Source organism: Choristoneura fumiferana, chromosome 7 (genome assembly GCF_025370935.1).
Source record: "Choristoneura fumiferana chromosome 7, NRCan_CFum_1, whole genome shotgun sequence".
NCBI classification, from domain to species: domain Eukaryota; kingdom Metazoa; phylum Arthropoda; class Insecta; order Lepidoptera; family Tortricidae; genus Choristoneura; species Choristoneura fumiferana.
Genome location: NC_133478.1, coordinates 1,422,060 through 1,437,500, shown reverse-complemented (window position 1 = coordinate 1,437,500; position 15,441 = coordinate 1,422,060). Strand labels below are relative to the sequence as shown.

At 41.5% G+C, this 15,441-nt stretch overlaps 1 protein-coding gene across 2 annotated transcripts; it reads left to right on the top strand.

Moving 5' to 3' along the window:
- The first annotated feature begins 388 nt into the window (after positions 1–388).
- chn (zinc finger transcriptional factor charlatan) lies at positions 389–12,119 on the top strand. Of its 2 annotated transcripts, none has more exons than XM_074089646.1 (8): positions 389–445; positions 3,864–3,966; positions 4,830–4,973; positions 5,743–5,961; positions 6,744–6,890; positions 7,550–8,289; positions 9,620–9,774; positions 11,884–12,119. In XM_074089646.1, exons 2-8 carry the CDS (start codon positions 3,877–3,879, stop codon positions 12,066–12,068), a joined length of 1,680 nt encoding a protein of 559 aa, XP_073945747.1. In that variant the 5' UTR covers positions 389–445; positions 3,864–3,876; the 3' UTR covers positions 12,069–12,119. The 2 variants fall into 2 exon arrangements, with proteins under 2 accessions (XP_073945747.1, XP_073945746.1); XM_074089645.1 differs by having other exon boundaries at positions 4,815–4,973.
- Positions 12,120–15,441: the final 3,322 nt, after the last annotated feature.

Genomic DNA, 15,441 nt, shown 5'->3' with positions numbered 1-15,441 from the left:
CAATTATATACCTACTACACGTTCCGTTACTAAGGCGTCGATAATATCTATACACCTTTGTACCACAAACGATAATGTCGTTGTATATATACATATATTTCACGTTATAGTTGTATAGATATTTATGCCCACGACGAAAAAAGCAATGCAACGAGAGTAGTTTTTTCAAACTTGACCAACGCACTATCTGTATCAAAAAATGCCATCGAATACTAAATTGAAAATACTCAAAAAAGTACTTAACATCCCAGCTTACATAATAGCGCCTCCGTTTAACTAAGCAAACGTCCGAGTAAATCCTTATCTACATTAGCCGACTATGCGTGGGCAAGTATTTAGTCAATACCGGCCACCCCACCCCGGGCGCCCCCCGATCGATGTTTCTCTTCAGTCGGGGTTCGCGAGCCGACCTGGCCTGAGCTCCATGCCGGTTCCTCTGCTACAGGTAAGTGCACCATCTTCGAATTATACCTCTCCCTAATCTATGTACATGGTTTTTGGCCCTACCACATTTTCAAAACCCAAAAAGGAATTTTGACCGGGCTTTAAGGGGTGAGGGGTGGCGCCCCCCCGTAATCAATCCGCCCGCCCAGCTTGTGTGAAAATTCGTTCCAAATTTAGTTGCGTTCTTTCAGATGCCTCAAAGAATTACTTGCAGGTTTTTGAGTTTGTCCCTTTCCGATAATCAGGTTTTGTGGTGTTAGATAGTGATTGACGTAGCTGTAATCTTTATGATTAATGAACCGTTTTCGTGTGTTCAGTTGCGTATTAGCGTGAAATATTTTTCATCATGTCCAGATACTGTTCTATAATTTATGAGTTCGTTTTTCTGTGAGGGAACCCGACGCTTGTATGTCCAACTGTGTGTGTGTACTCGGTTTAGTCTCAATATATTTTAACACTGATTGCACTTTGACCTTGTTTCCCTGTGCATTTAATGTGAGTAGATAATTAATAATATTCCAACAACTACTATATGTTACTTAAGGCCGATGTTCTGGCAGTATATCAGCGTCGCGAAGCAATTCGTAACATTATGCTGAGCCTGCTTCCGTTTTTGTGTCCATTTTGTAACTTAAAATACTGTTAAGCGCGTTATTAAGTCCCGATAGTTGTAATTATGAGTGAATATAACGAGTACCCAGGTTTTTTTACCGAAATAACCCAAAAATAAGAATTTAATGGAATTATAAAATACTACATACAAAAAAATGCGGTTAAGTAATGACTAAATAACACCCCTCTTTTTGCGTCGGGGGTTAAAAACGGTATCTTTTTCAACCTTTTTTTTCTCTTTTTTATCATTAAATAAGAGCTTGTAACAAAGACATCCCTTTGTGCTTGTAAATAAAAAAATCCGCAAAAGTCAAACCTCCCTTCGCGGCCGAGTCCCAACGAGCCACCGCCCGCCACCCCCTCTCCCTCCACCCTCGCCGCTTCGCCCCCCGCGCCCCCTCCACCCCCTCGAGGGAGGGTGCACTTGCACTTCCCCCACCGATGCGTTCGGGGAATCCCGGGGTGACTCAATTTGCTTATCAGTGCACTGATTGTGGGTTACGTGATTTGGGCTGATAGGGTAATCCATCTTTGTTTGTATCTAAGTAAGTCCATAGGTGCACTATCAATGTAAATAAAGAAGAGGGTATCACTTCATTTATTTTCTGTTTGAAGGTAGCTACTCGTATGAGAGTTGATGACAGATGACAGTTGTTTGATCTGTCGCATAGTGACTTGTCAGAACCCCACCCCAAACCAACCAAACCCACCCCGAATCAAACCCCACTCATTTCAGAGCAACTGTCTAGTTTTTTTTTCACCGCTTCAGAGAATTTAAGAAAACTGGGTGGAATACACATTATATCAATAATAATAATAATAAATATGTAAATAGAACAAAATAAGGCGCATTAAGACATGGATTAAATTAAATTTAAATTGAATTAAATTGCAAATTAAATTAAATGCAATTACAAATTAAATTGAATTAAATAACAAATTAAAATGAGTCCTTCTCTCCTTCTTCTTCTTTTTCAGGCTTTTTCTGTCCACTGTTGGATGTATTCCTCTCCTAATCTTCTCCACTCTGTTCTCCGTCTCCCTGAGCCAGTACGGTCCGGCAAAATGAGTCAAACTGTCCCAATTAGAATTGAAACTGAGTTGGAATAAACAAATTAAATTGAATTAATAGATAACAGAATATAGATAATAGAATAACAATAAATACAATGTTTTACAAAATTCTATGTAAGACTTTTGCCTGCACTAGAGTTAACTAGAAAACTCTGTATCGCAGGCTTAAAGCGCTAGCATAAAATAAAATTAAAAATAATTTATCTAAGCTTAAGCAGTGCAAATAGACATTATGAAATTATACAGACATTAAGTAAAGTGAAAATAATAAAAAGGTAAAAATTGCAATAGTATAAATAAATCAATTGAATTTAAGTAAAGTGTTATGATCTAAATAAGCCACACCGTCAGAGCAATTTTTAACTGTGTCAAAGCCGATTCTGCCGAATTAAATAAAATATCTACTACCTACATTAAAAGGTCGATCTAGTCTAGGTTAGATCGTGGGTTACAAAGTGAGAAACGCAATGAGGGCTATCGTTTTTTGTCTCACTAGATGGCGCACTGTAGCGTGAGGTTTTTAAGTATGGCTTTCAAAGTCTGTTATTACGGGCGTGAAAACAAAGTTTAGATTAAAATCATATTTAATACACCTTAAAACCGTACCATAAAAATATCGAGCATGCCACAGTGTTGCATAGTCCCCGCTTTGTTCGGAAAAAAGGGAGGAAAAAGGTTTCTGAAAGACAAAACTGTCTCAAAACACAGACATTCACTGCCCCGGAACGCATATTTGCCATAATTAATTTCAGATATTGCAAAATATTCACAAAATTATTCTAATTATAAATAAACCCGCGTAGCTCACCCAAAAACTATGAGATTTGACATTTCGGAGACCTCACGCTACACTAGCGCCTCTAGTGGCAAATTCATACGCGAAAGCCCTCATTGGCAAACGCTGATATCAATATGGTGGCCTCGTGGAAGCCATGGTGGAAGTCAAGCAGATGAGGATCGTGGGTTCAAACACGGGCTAGCATCTCTGAGTTTTTCGAAATTATTTAATGTGCAAAATAATATTCAAAATTGACCACGAGCTTTTTATGGAAAGAAAACAAAGCGAGCAAATCTGATAAACCCTGCGAAGCAATTCAATGATGTGTGTGAACTTCCCAAGGTTTTCAAATATTTAATTAACACCTTGTATATTGTTTTATATGGAAGAGAAGGAGTCTGCATGATTCGATGTTTCATAATGGTGCTTGATTAACATTCAACCGTTGGGGCCAAAAAGTTCTCGAATGGAGACCGCGGATCGGCAAGCGCAGCGTAGGACGTCCACCAACAAGATGGACGGGTGACCTTGTTAAAGCGGGTTCACAATGATGCAGGCCGCTTCTAACATAAGCAGGTGGTAGGACCTTGTGCAAGGTCCGCCCGGATTGCTACCACCATCTTGCTCGCAAATCCTGCCGTGAAGCAGCAGTGCTTGGACTGTTGTGTTTCGGCGTGGAGAGTAAGACAGCCGGTGAAACTACTGGCACGTGAGGTATCCCATCTTAGGCCTCTGGGTTGACAACGCGTCTGCAATACCTCTGGTGTTGCAGATGTTTATGGCCGTTGGTGATCTCTTACCATCAGGAGACCCACTTGCTCGTTTGCCATCCAGTCGAGTAAAAAAAAAAGCAACTGGAGGTCTATGGGAGGTCTGTGTGTAACAGTGGACGTCCTGCGGTGATGATTTGGACTTTAAATTTGACATAATGTTTAATGCTAACCGTTTGTTACAGATTGTAGCGCGGTATGGAGAGCGCAGTCTCGAGCGTGGCAGCCCTCACGATGGACTGCGAAGACATGTTTAAAGAGATCACCAAGAAGCTGTACGGGGAGGAGGTAACGATGCCAAATAGCGCCCAATAGCTTACAGCTGCTTCAGCCTACTGCCCAACAAGCAGGGGGTCACTTGATGGAACCCAAGTGTATCAATGGATGATCCAACTTCATAAACCAGGAACCATTAACGATAGGAAAGTTCACCTGCAGAATATTACTTGTTAACTTCACTGTACTTACAATGTCATCCAACCTGCGCACGTATACCAAATTTCAAATCAATCCGACCACTGAAAGTGGGTTAAACTCGACTTTGAAAATTTTATCCGGCGGAACAGAGATTTGAACAAATCTGTAAGGAAATATGACCAAATCACGCAGAATGCGGCGAATCCATTTTATGACTTGCCTAGAAAAAAACAGTAATTTAATTAAATCTCTAAAGGTGTTTAGTGAAATGAGTAAATCAGCCAAAAAAGGAAATTTTACATTTCACCAGATTTGTTTAGTAATTTAATAAAATCCCTGAAATACGTAAGTGAGTTAATGAAACACACTGGCAAAGACAACTCGTTTTATCATTTCACTACTACCTACTATTCGTCTGTTACTATACAATTACATATTGTGTCAACCGTTTATCATATTCTTAGAAATTACTTATAGGTAGTGCCACGAGAGTTGAAGTGAATGACGTGATGAGTGTGTGATGAGTGAATGGAAAAATCCCGCTGTCATTACATGACATGTCCTTGTGTGTGTGACCTCAATTCTGGTGGCGCTACCTATATGCATTTTCTTGTTATGCACTTCGGTTATGTGTATGCAATGTGAAAATTACTATAAAATTATTGTTATGCAAATACACACCCTTTGAAACCCTCTGCCCGCGGGGCCTGACTGACCAGACGTTGGTGTGGCAGGCGACGGTGGGCGGCGTCATCGGCGTGGAGTTCCCCGCCGCCGAGCGAGACTTGGAAGATGAGCTCCGCCCAGAGGAACACATCACAGCGTGGGGGCTCGCCGCGCTGATGCAGAACGGGTTCCCGCCGCCTGGGATCCTGCAGGTAACCGAGCACTCGTCTCTGCTTATATAATCATCATTAACCCCATGTAACCCGAGCTTATCTCGTCTTGCACATACAATCAGCATCATCAGCCGGAAACGTCCCCCTTCTTTCTTCGTCGGTATCTTTATTGCGGAAAGCACAAGACCGGTCTGAGTGGAGAGCCTTGGGGAGGCCTATGTCCAGCAGTGGACGTCTTTCGGCTGACATGATGATGATGATGATCTTAATTGCTGAAGGCCTTGTCTAGTCTGAAGCTATGATGGCGCGTTGCACTATGCTTCTCTATGTTTTTCTATCTTGGGCAGTCTTGAGTGCTTTTGTGACATGCAAGCCAATGAGAGATTCAACGATTGGGAAAATATGCTCTGTTGAAAACCTATCCCTTAGAACGCTGCAATGAATGAACATTCCTCGCAACTGTTGCGATGTAGTCAATCCACCTAGTGGGAGGCCTACCAACGCCTCGTCTTCCAGTTCATGGTTGCCACTCAAGAACCTTTTCACCCAAAAACGATATCAGTCCTTCGAGTGAGATTGGCGATGTAGTGAATTTTAGCCCTGCTAAATGTCATGTTTCTAGACTTAACGGTTAAGATTTTGGGATTATAAAAGATAAAAGTAGCCCATGTGTGAGAACTAGCTATCTACATCATCATCATATACGCCGTAGGACGTCCACTGTTGGACATAGAGCTCCCCCATACCAACTTTAATTGTAGGACATTACCATGAATGACCTGTTATCATGATGTTCCTTACTCCCCAGGCGAACTTTACCCCTCGGATCGACCCAGCCGCGGAAGATCGATGGACGGCCGCCGAGGAGCCACTAGCCTGGGCCCACTCCAGGGTGGCCTCGTACAACCCAGCACAAAGGCTCTTCAAGTGCGCTGAGTGCGAGTGCGTCGGCTTCTTAGCCCGCGTGGCGGAGCACTGGCTTGGCACGCACTCGCACGCCAGGGTTTTCCACTGTCCTTTGGCCCAGGTATGTCAACACATTTGTAATGTTTCATTCATCAGGCCTACCTATGCTTCTATTTCAGACGAATTTTGGCGTATGCGAGAGTGGTTTGTCCACAGGCCTGACAAGAGAACAGACAGAACCGCCTTGATATCGTATCTGTCTCTTATCAGCAAATGTCTTGAACCAGGCTTCATCGCAACACTTGCGACCCTCCAATACACGTTTGCGCCAATCATTTTAATTTCTCGCTTGTTGTTCCCAGTCATAGTGGTCAATTTTAAAGGTGGCCGTATCTCACGTAGAATAGTCCTTAAATCTGAGCATCTGCTTGCTGAGTGGTAACTCGTGACCGTATCTGTGGATAATGCAAGCGTTAGACGAGACCAGCCTAGTCCTATTTGAGTCTCGCGGTGGCTTTGCTACGATCCTGACATATATCTTTCGCTTCATCAACACTCATTAGTCTTTTCATGCCTGCTTGCCGGTTTCGGAACTCTTGACCTGACCTTTCTTTAGGACATCTCCATATCTGATCATGGAGTCCTATTTGGTCTATCCTTCCAACATTTCTATTCACACTTACATTATACATCTCTTTCGTAACTCTTCCTTCATCCATCCTCTCCACATGTCCAAACCATCTTAACAATTCCTTTCTCTATTAGAGTCACAACATCTTTTATTCCCTCAGAGGAGTTCGCCACAGACCGAGGTTTTTAGGGGAAATCTACGCTACAACTGCATGCCCTAGGTTTGTAAAATAAATTGTACCTACAAGTTGAGCGATGATATATTGTCTGCAGTGTGGGTTCGCGAGCGGCTGGGCGCGCGCCGTGCGGCAGCACCTCGCGCGGGACCACCACTCGGACCCCGCCGCCGCTGACCAGCTGCTGCGCGACAACCCCGCCCTCGATGACGTCACGCGGTACCTGCAGCGGCTCAAGACGAAGGTAACACGTCCATAGACGGGGTGCTTAGAACACTGTCAGAGCTAGAGCAGAGGTCTCTATCACTGTTTGAACGCGTGTCACAACACAATGGCAATATGAGTACCTATCAAATAAAAGTTAATAAGTAGCCCTTTCAATCGGTTTTATTCTTCATAGTGCTATCCACAAATTTTGGCACATATTTAGTATTTAGTAGTAGAAGTAGCAGTAAGTAGTTTAAAGAGATTTGTGAAACACGAAGAAAATAACTGGGATCCTCTTAGTCACAAGTTTTTGCTGAATGGACGCCTTGTTAGCTGTACTTGTATTGTCATCCAAATTACTTATGCTTACTTAATTTCAAGTCAATCCGACCAGTAAAGAGGATCAAAAGTTTCAATAAATAATGAGGAGATTCAATAAATAAAATACCTACGAGGTGAAACTAAATAAATAAATAAAATAAGTACAAGCGTGACAATGAAGGAGCGATCAAATGTCACCTACCTACCCACCCGTACCTGATAGTAAGGTAGCATTCTGCACCAAAACACATTCTGCACTAAAATTATTATTTCTATTAATTATAATAATAAATGAATATTGACCTCCGCAAAGTTAGATTTTCCGTGTCATTTTTTTAATTAATTCGTATATACTGACCTCCGCTTTCGTCGCAGGTGGAAAATCAGCGCAACGAAAGACGTGCCAGCCCGGTGCCGGTGGAGCCCCCGGCGCCCGAGCCGGCCGCGGCGGCCGAGCCCGGCAAGCGGTACGCGTGCCCCGCCTGCCCCTACGCCACCGACCGCCGCGACCTTTTCACCCGCCACGAGAACATCCACCGAGACGAGAAACCTTTCCACTGCTACCTCTGCCAGAAACAGTTCAACAGAGCCGACCACGTCAAGAAACACTTTCTCCGCATGCACCGCGACCAGCCTTACGACCTCAACAGAATACGACGGCCCACCGGCAAGCAGCAACCGGCGACGACCAACGCCACCCACCACTATTACACCAAGCCCCCAGCCGAGCCACCGCCCGCCCAAGAGTACCGGGTGCCTGTGAAGATTGAACGCTCGCCTCTAGCTAAAGCTGAGGCGCCCGCGACTATTCCTCAACCGAAAACCGTTACTAATAGTACCCCTGTGGCTGCTACGACGGCCGGCGTCAGACGCAAGGGCGAGAGGCGGTATGCTTGCTGCTACTGCACCTGGTCAGGGGTCGACAACTGGTGTCTCAAGCGGCACCTCAACACCCATTTGAAGCCGTTTGCGTGCGCGCTGTGTGAATACAAGGCGGCGCGAGCGGAGAGGTTGGCGACGCATGTGCACAAAGTTCACAATAAGAAGGCGTGTGCTAAATGCCCGTTCTTGGCGGACGACCAGCATCAGTTGGCGCATCATCTGAGAGAGGCACAGTAAGTAGTTCATTCAACATCCATCTTAACAAAAATGAAGGCAGCCTTCCAGAGTAAAATAGTGTCATCTTCTTATTTCCGTTTAATTTTGGGTCGGCCCCAAGTTCTTATGTCCTGGGTTGTTTTCACTCAACTGGATCTTTTTGAAGTTCTTTGATGTGGTTGACCACCACGTAGCAAGCAGGCGATCTCTGTTTCTCTTATTGTCCGGTAGCGCAAGTGGCTTTTATAGGCGTAAAAGTCTCCAGAAGTACTAATAATATACTAACAAATATGTAAACTCTACTTAGTGTAGTTTTGATAAACATCGTGCTAGGCTAAATGCAGTGTAGTCAACCATATTATGAGTCAAGTGAGACATATTTATTTAGTAGAATTGACCCAGGGAGATGAGTCAAAACATTTTAATTTTCTCGCAGTCGAAGTGAAAAGCAGTGTATAACTTAAACTAAAACAATATTACTTACTTACTTTGCATTTTTTTCTTTGGTTGCGTTGCGTTTGCGTTTGGTTTATTGATTCGCCTCCGCAAAGTAGGTAACATCTGATTTATAAGTTTGTGTATAACTTGTTCGTAATCCTTTTTACCCCTGACTTAACTATCTACCCTTGCCTTCAGCTCGGACGGATATAAACGTTTTATAATGTGTTGGCGACACCAACAAATAAATATTTTTTAATTATGAATGGCAACACTGTCGCCCTCTTGCTTCACCTCCGACTTTCTGTAATTACATCTTTCCAGAATTAGATTAATTTGAATACTATACTATTATAAAGAGGTAAAGTTTGTGAGGTTATAGGGGTAATCTCTGGACTGAACCGAGATGAAATTCGGTATACATATAGATCGAGTCCCGGTGAAGGACATAGGACATAGGACAGTTTGTATCCCGGAAAATTGCATAGTTCCCGCGGGATAGCGATAATACGCGGGCGGAGTTGGGCAACACCGATTTTAATATAAATAAGTTCTTTTGGTAAAATTTTCATTTTTAATACAACTTTTATTGCTGACTGTAGTTTTCATCGACTTTACTTGCATTGTCACCCAAACTACATTTGCGTAGCTTTCAAGTCGATACCATTTCCAAAGAGTTCCGTCCTGCGGACTACCAGGATGTCATTTTCACGCAATTTACATAGGTATGCCAAATTTCAAGTCAAGTGGAAATTGGTCGAATTTAATTTGCAAGACTTGATAACAGGACAAAGGACAACTGATATTAAATAAAAGCTTCTAATCTAAAAAGTATTTTCCTAAGAGTCTCAGTGCCTTCCAACTTCAATCTACCCTACATAATGTATTAGTTCGTTGACTTTGTTGCAGCCACATCGAGAGCCGTAACCTGAAGGTGCCGTCGGGCGTGCGGCCGTTCCCGGCGCCCGCGCAGCCAGCCGAGGACGCTGCCACCGCGCAGGGCCGCCGCCGCGAGCAGCGCGCCGCCGGCGCCGCCAGACTCTTCGGATACCTAGAAGCTTCAGGTACCGTCATGATCATCATCAATTTTCGCCCTTTTAGACTCCAAGTGCCGGCTAAGCATCAGAGTAGTTCCAGCACTCCGACTTCTGGCCGGAGGGTGTGGTCTTCCGTCGCTTTAGGGAAGCTAGGATAAAAGTCCCTAAATAAGTCTTTTTACGTCATTTTGTTTTTTATGTCTTTTTTTTTTTTTTTTTTTTATGTAATGTACAATTTGAATTTCACAGCACATTGGTTTTTACTGTAGTGCTGTCATTTTTATTGACAAATTAATAAATAATCATCACCATCATAATTTCATCCGTGGCCTAGTAGGTACCTACCCATAATTGGTACTTATTATTATTATTTATTTCATCATCATTATTGGCATCATTCCAGCCTATGCAGAGACGTATTAAGTCAGCGCGGGGCCTGTAGCAAATTTTATCATGGAGCCCTTGATCTGCTTCAAGTTTATAGTATAAATAAAATATCATAGTCGATAATTTTGATGCCATCTCTTTCTTTGACGGCGGTTTCGTGTTGGTTTCGTGGTGGCAGTATTCTACTTACACATTGATTTAAAAAAAAACATGCTTCTATCAAAATTTACATTTTTACGATCGATGTAGTTAGATCAAATTAAATTGACAAGTAATAATCAAAGTATCTGTCTTGTTACCAAGCCATAATCTCCAAAAAAAAAAACTATCTGTCGGCTGTCATTTTCACTTATTTGTCAATTTACTTTGCTGTACATTGCTGGCAATTATAATTTTGTTAGAAAGTTAACAGAGTCTGAATTTTAGTTTATTAATTAAATTAATATCATGGTTAAGTTACAGAAATACGTTACTTTAACCTTCCTTAAAAACCGGCCAAGAGCGAATCGGACACGCCCGACATAGGGTTCCGTAGCCATTACGAAAAAATTAAGTAATATTTTTCTAAGGATTTCGTATTTTATATGGAATATTCCAAGGCTGCTATTTACTCTAACTACTTAAGTACTAATAATTCTCAAGAAAACTTAACCGTTATAGTTTTCCTTGTAAGTTTGATATACTTAGGTACTACCATCCTGTTTTTTTTCAAATTTTTCCACCCACCGGTTCAGATTTTAGGGGGCGGGGGGGGCGCTCGATTTTAATGAAAATTTGCACTTTAAAGTTGAATATTTTGCAACAAATCACTGAATCGAAAAATCGTTTTAGCAAACCCCGAAGATTGATGGTTTTAAAAGACCTATCCAACGATACTCACACTACAAGGTTGGATGAGAAAAAAAAATCACCCCCACATTATGTTTATGTGTATGGAATTTTTATTATACCATTTTGTCGGCATAGTTTACATATATATTCATGCAAAATCTAGTATTGATAGTCCCTGAGCAAAGCCGCGGACGGACAGACAGACAGACATGGCGAAACTATATCAAAGCTATATATAACTATATCAAGTATCTCAAAGTTTGTCAATTGTGTTTTGTTTTTTTTTCTTTTGTACAATAAGAGTTTACATACATACATACTATAAGGGCTCTGTTTTTACCATTTTGGCTACGGAGCCCTAAAAAGTCCGGAGTTCCAATAAACTGATACCGGCCATTTGAGTTGGCTGTATACTTGTGTCAACATTTCCATGGCCATTTTAGCTTTTTTTCAAGTTTGAGACTACAATAATGGAATTTGTACGCGACATTATTGTCCAACTAGCGAGCCATCGATCTTTTTTAACTTTTGTAGCTACTGTTATTCCACAATTAGCTTTATTCACATAATTCACAATACAGAGCAGTAAAACACACACAGGGCGGATAGATTGTTCGCTCGCCCGCCCGCGCCAAAAGCCAACTAACTCTAATGACATCTCTCGCGAGCTGTCAAAACCATAAAAACGGCGCGCATGCAGGCGACCAGCGGTTGTGGACCCGCGGCTCAGTCAGTTATGAAGCGAGCCGGGGGTCTTCCTCGATTAGCTCTAGGCGGGAGCTTCGTAACGTCAGTGTCACACGCTATACTTTTAAATTTTTCGCTGACCATAAACTATGCACTTCACCTTCTGATTATGTAAAGAATAACGTCAACTTTTACGGACATTTTTTGCAAGAGTTCCTTCTCTTATTCCAGACAACTCCGGCGACGAGTACGAAGCCCCGCTGGGCGAGTACGCGCCGGCGGGCCCGAGCGCGGCGCCCGCGCAGCCGCAGCCCCAGCCGCAACCGCAGCCGCAGCCGCAGCCGCACTACGCGCGCGACAAGGAAAACGCCGCGCCGCTGCACTCGCTCGCACACGACCACTGCCTCCGATACTAGTACCTGCCCCTGCCCCGCAGATTATATCATTGTAATATACCCGCTGTTTCATTCGAAAGTTTTTTTTTTCAATCATTCCCCGTTCCCCCTTCGTTATAAAATGTTGTATAACTGTTGTTCAAGTGGACCGATTTTGATAGCTTTCTAATATATACATCAGAATTAGTTCACGTGCTTGGATTCTCAGCCAATTTAAAGTGTTTCATCGAAAGTTTTTTTGTTCTTTTCATCTGATGGTTAATGACCTAACTATAAAAATTACATTTTTAATGCAAGCTTTTTTTGCTGCCTGTACTTTTTGTTGACTGTACTTGCATAGTCACCCAAACTACATTTGCATACCAATATCAAGTCGATGCTATTAACCGTTGTCACTACTAGATTATTGTATTGTCACGCAATTTACATAAGTATTCCAAATTTCAAGTCAATCTGACTACTGGAAGTTAGTCAAATTTAACTTGCAATATTTGATTACAGACACAACGGGACAGGTGAAACTAAATAAAAGCTTTTAAAAAGCTGTAGAACTTTTGAACGGATATGGCTGAAATATAGCCGGATAAACAAGCTTTCTCCAATTCGTACATGAAATCAAATACTTTCCTAACTCAAAAATTTGGGGCTTGTGTTATACAGATAAATCGAGAAAATTAATGTCATCACATTTCTTAAATAACATTAAAATCAGTCTTGAACCTTACCATGTAGAAAATTGTAGGTAATTAAATACAGCGAAATTTTTATAAAAATGTTTTAGTAATTATATCAATCCAAGGATAGTGAAATAACAACACAGAAATACGCGGGTAATACTGGTTTAATGTATACGAGGTTACAGAGGTACAGATTCGATACAATATATCACAGACGACGGCCGTCGCCACTACAATCGCAATATCACCCCCCTCACAATCTCACATCACACAATCTCACTGACATTTTCATCTGCAATTCACATATCTCACCTGACCTACAAATATCTCACGCGTAAGCTAGTCAGAATTTCACTCACATCGTTCGCTCACTCTAAGAGACGCATTAATTGGCTCTACATCCTAACATATTTCTTCTAGTTTCATTTTTCGCAATCTCATTCAGTCTCACTCTCCACAATCTCACTCGCCACAATCTCACCTACAGTGTATAACTGCTGCGCGGTCGAATGAGGGAGTCGACATTTTATTGTTTACATGTAGGCCTAATTTAGAATGTGACCGCAAATATCTGATTCAATAAATAGGTTTTATTCATAAGTTCATTGAGTATAACTTACCACAGACAGTTATAAGAGACACATACTGATTTATTTTTGCAACCATTTATAACATACATATTTTTTTTTCTATTTTTTTTTAGGCTTAAGTGCACTAGTGTGACTATGCCAGCCTCATTGAAAGACTCGATGTCCACATTCATCAAACACTCCTATTGCGATGTCCAGATTATCTGGCTGCAAAGGAGTGCTTGATGAACCTGCAAATTCGTACTGCATCTTCCGATACCGGACAACTCAAAATAACATTCACTGCACCATTGAACAGGTCCAAATCACTCAACCACCTCTCGCGGATATCCTTCGTCAATACACACTCCACCAAAAAATGTATTAAGTCCTCAATCTAAACATACATATTTTGATTCCATCATAATAATAAAATCACGAGGGCGCATCGTTCTTGAATAGAAGACGTAAAATAGTTACGGCCTACTTATCTTAAAAACTATGCGTGCTCGTTAAGTGGACTAAATACCTATGCTCTTAGGCGTCATCCTTGGCCATCACTGGATGAAACTGATCATGCCATGCGATCAAACATACTAAAATAATCTACCTAAAGTCCTAATTGACGGTTGCGCGAGCTATAGCCAATGAGTTTTTGAAAGCCGAAATATAGCTAGATGGCGTTAATATCGAGAAATCGTTTGACGTGACAGACTGTCACTAACAGTCTTGCTTGCTATTAGACCCATTCAGGTTTTAAACATGTCAAACATGACATGACAAATGGACTTCTCGATGCTAACGCCATCTATAGTCTGCCACAAAAACCTACATTAGGACGGCACCTTATACTGTTTCTAAAACAAAACTTTTTTTAATAAATTATATTATGAATCACCTTCAATATTTAGAGACTCTTTCAATATCATCGTTTATCATTTAAAACTACGTAGCGCCGTTACCTATCTCACTAACTCTTAAAATAAATCTTACCTATTCGTCGACTCCCGCATTCGAATACGACGCGTATAAAAATAATGATTTACGAAGTTCTATACAACAACGAGCGGCGACGGCCGACCGAGCCCGCGGGCTGGATATAAGAAACACTACACTTTTGAATGATCAAAATGGTCAAACTATTAAATTTGTACAAGTTGTATAAAATTTCATTAAAAATTCGAGGGTAGATTAGACATAAATTATTATACAAAATAACGATGCTTTAACAATTGATATTGGCGCCATCTCTTTTCCAGGATATGCAGTGTGCGCACTAAAATGAGTGCGGTTATATTTCGTTCACAAATATTCACATAGATGGCGCTTGCAGCAAAATTCATTAAGTCATTTGAAAAATAATTAATTCTAGAACATAAAAAATATCCCACACGCTCAGGATGGTGTGTTGGTAAGTATGTGTATATAATGACAAGGAATTGGGGTCTATTCGCCTAGCCTCATTTTTCTGCCTTTTTACTATATTCTCGTCTCAGTAGATGTTGCTACACATTGGCATTATGTTATCGCCCAAAACCTGCAAAGCTTAAGACTTTTCGGTTGATCTATTCTCAGTGAGTGTTCTCGACAGGCGAAATGTCGCTAGATGGCGGTAGTATCGTGAGATCCGTTAGTCTTGCTTGTGATTGGCTCATTTAGTTATTTAAACAATCACAAACGTGACGCAATCGCGTAGAAATTCGCCACTAGAGGCGCTAGTGTAGCGTGAGGTCTCCGAAATGTCAAATCTCATAGTTTTTGGGTGAGCTACGCGGGTTTATTTATAATTAGAATAATTTTGTGAATATTTTGCAATATCTGAAATTAATTATGGCAAATATGCGTTCCGGGGCAATGAATGTATGTGTTTTGAGACAGTTTTGTCTTTCGGAAAACTTTGTCCTCCCTTTTTTCCGAACAAAACGGGGACTATGCAGCAACACTGTGGCATGCTCGATATTTTTATGGTACGGTTTTAAGGTGTATTAAATATGATTTTAATCTAAACTTTGTTTTCACGCCCGTAATAACAGACTTTGAAAGCCATACTTAAAAACCTCACGCAACAGTGCGCCATCTAGTGAGACAAAAAACGATAGCCCTCATTGTAAAAGTTGTCAAGCAGAAGTCACGATACTAATACCTACT

Excerpts from the sequence above, each read along its gene's own strand:
- chn (XM_074089645.1), top strand. The coding sequence starts at position 3,877 with ATGGAGAGCGCAGTCTCGAGCGTGGCAGCCCTCACGATGGACTGCGAA. Across the intron at positions 3,967-4,814 it reads AGAAGCTGTACGGGGAGGAG|ACGTTGGTGTGGCAGGCGAC; the intron begins GTAACGATGCCA and ends CTGACTGACCAG. Across the intron at positions 9,775-11,883 it reads CGGATACCTAGAAGCTTCAG|ACAACTCCGGCGACGAGTAC; the intron begins GTACCGTCATGA and ends CTCTTATTCCAG.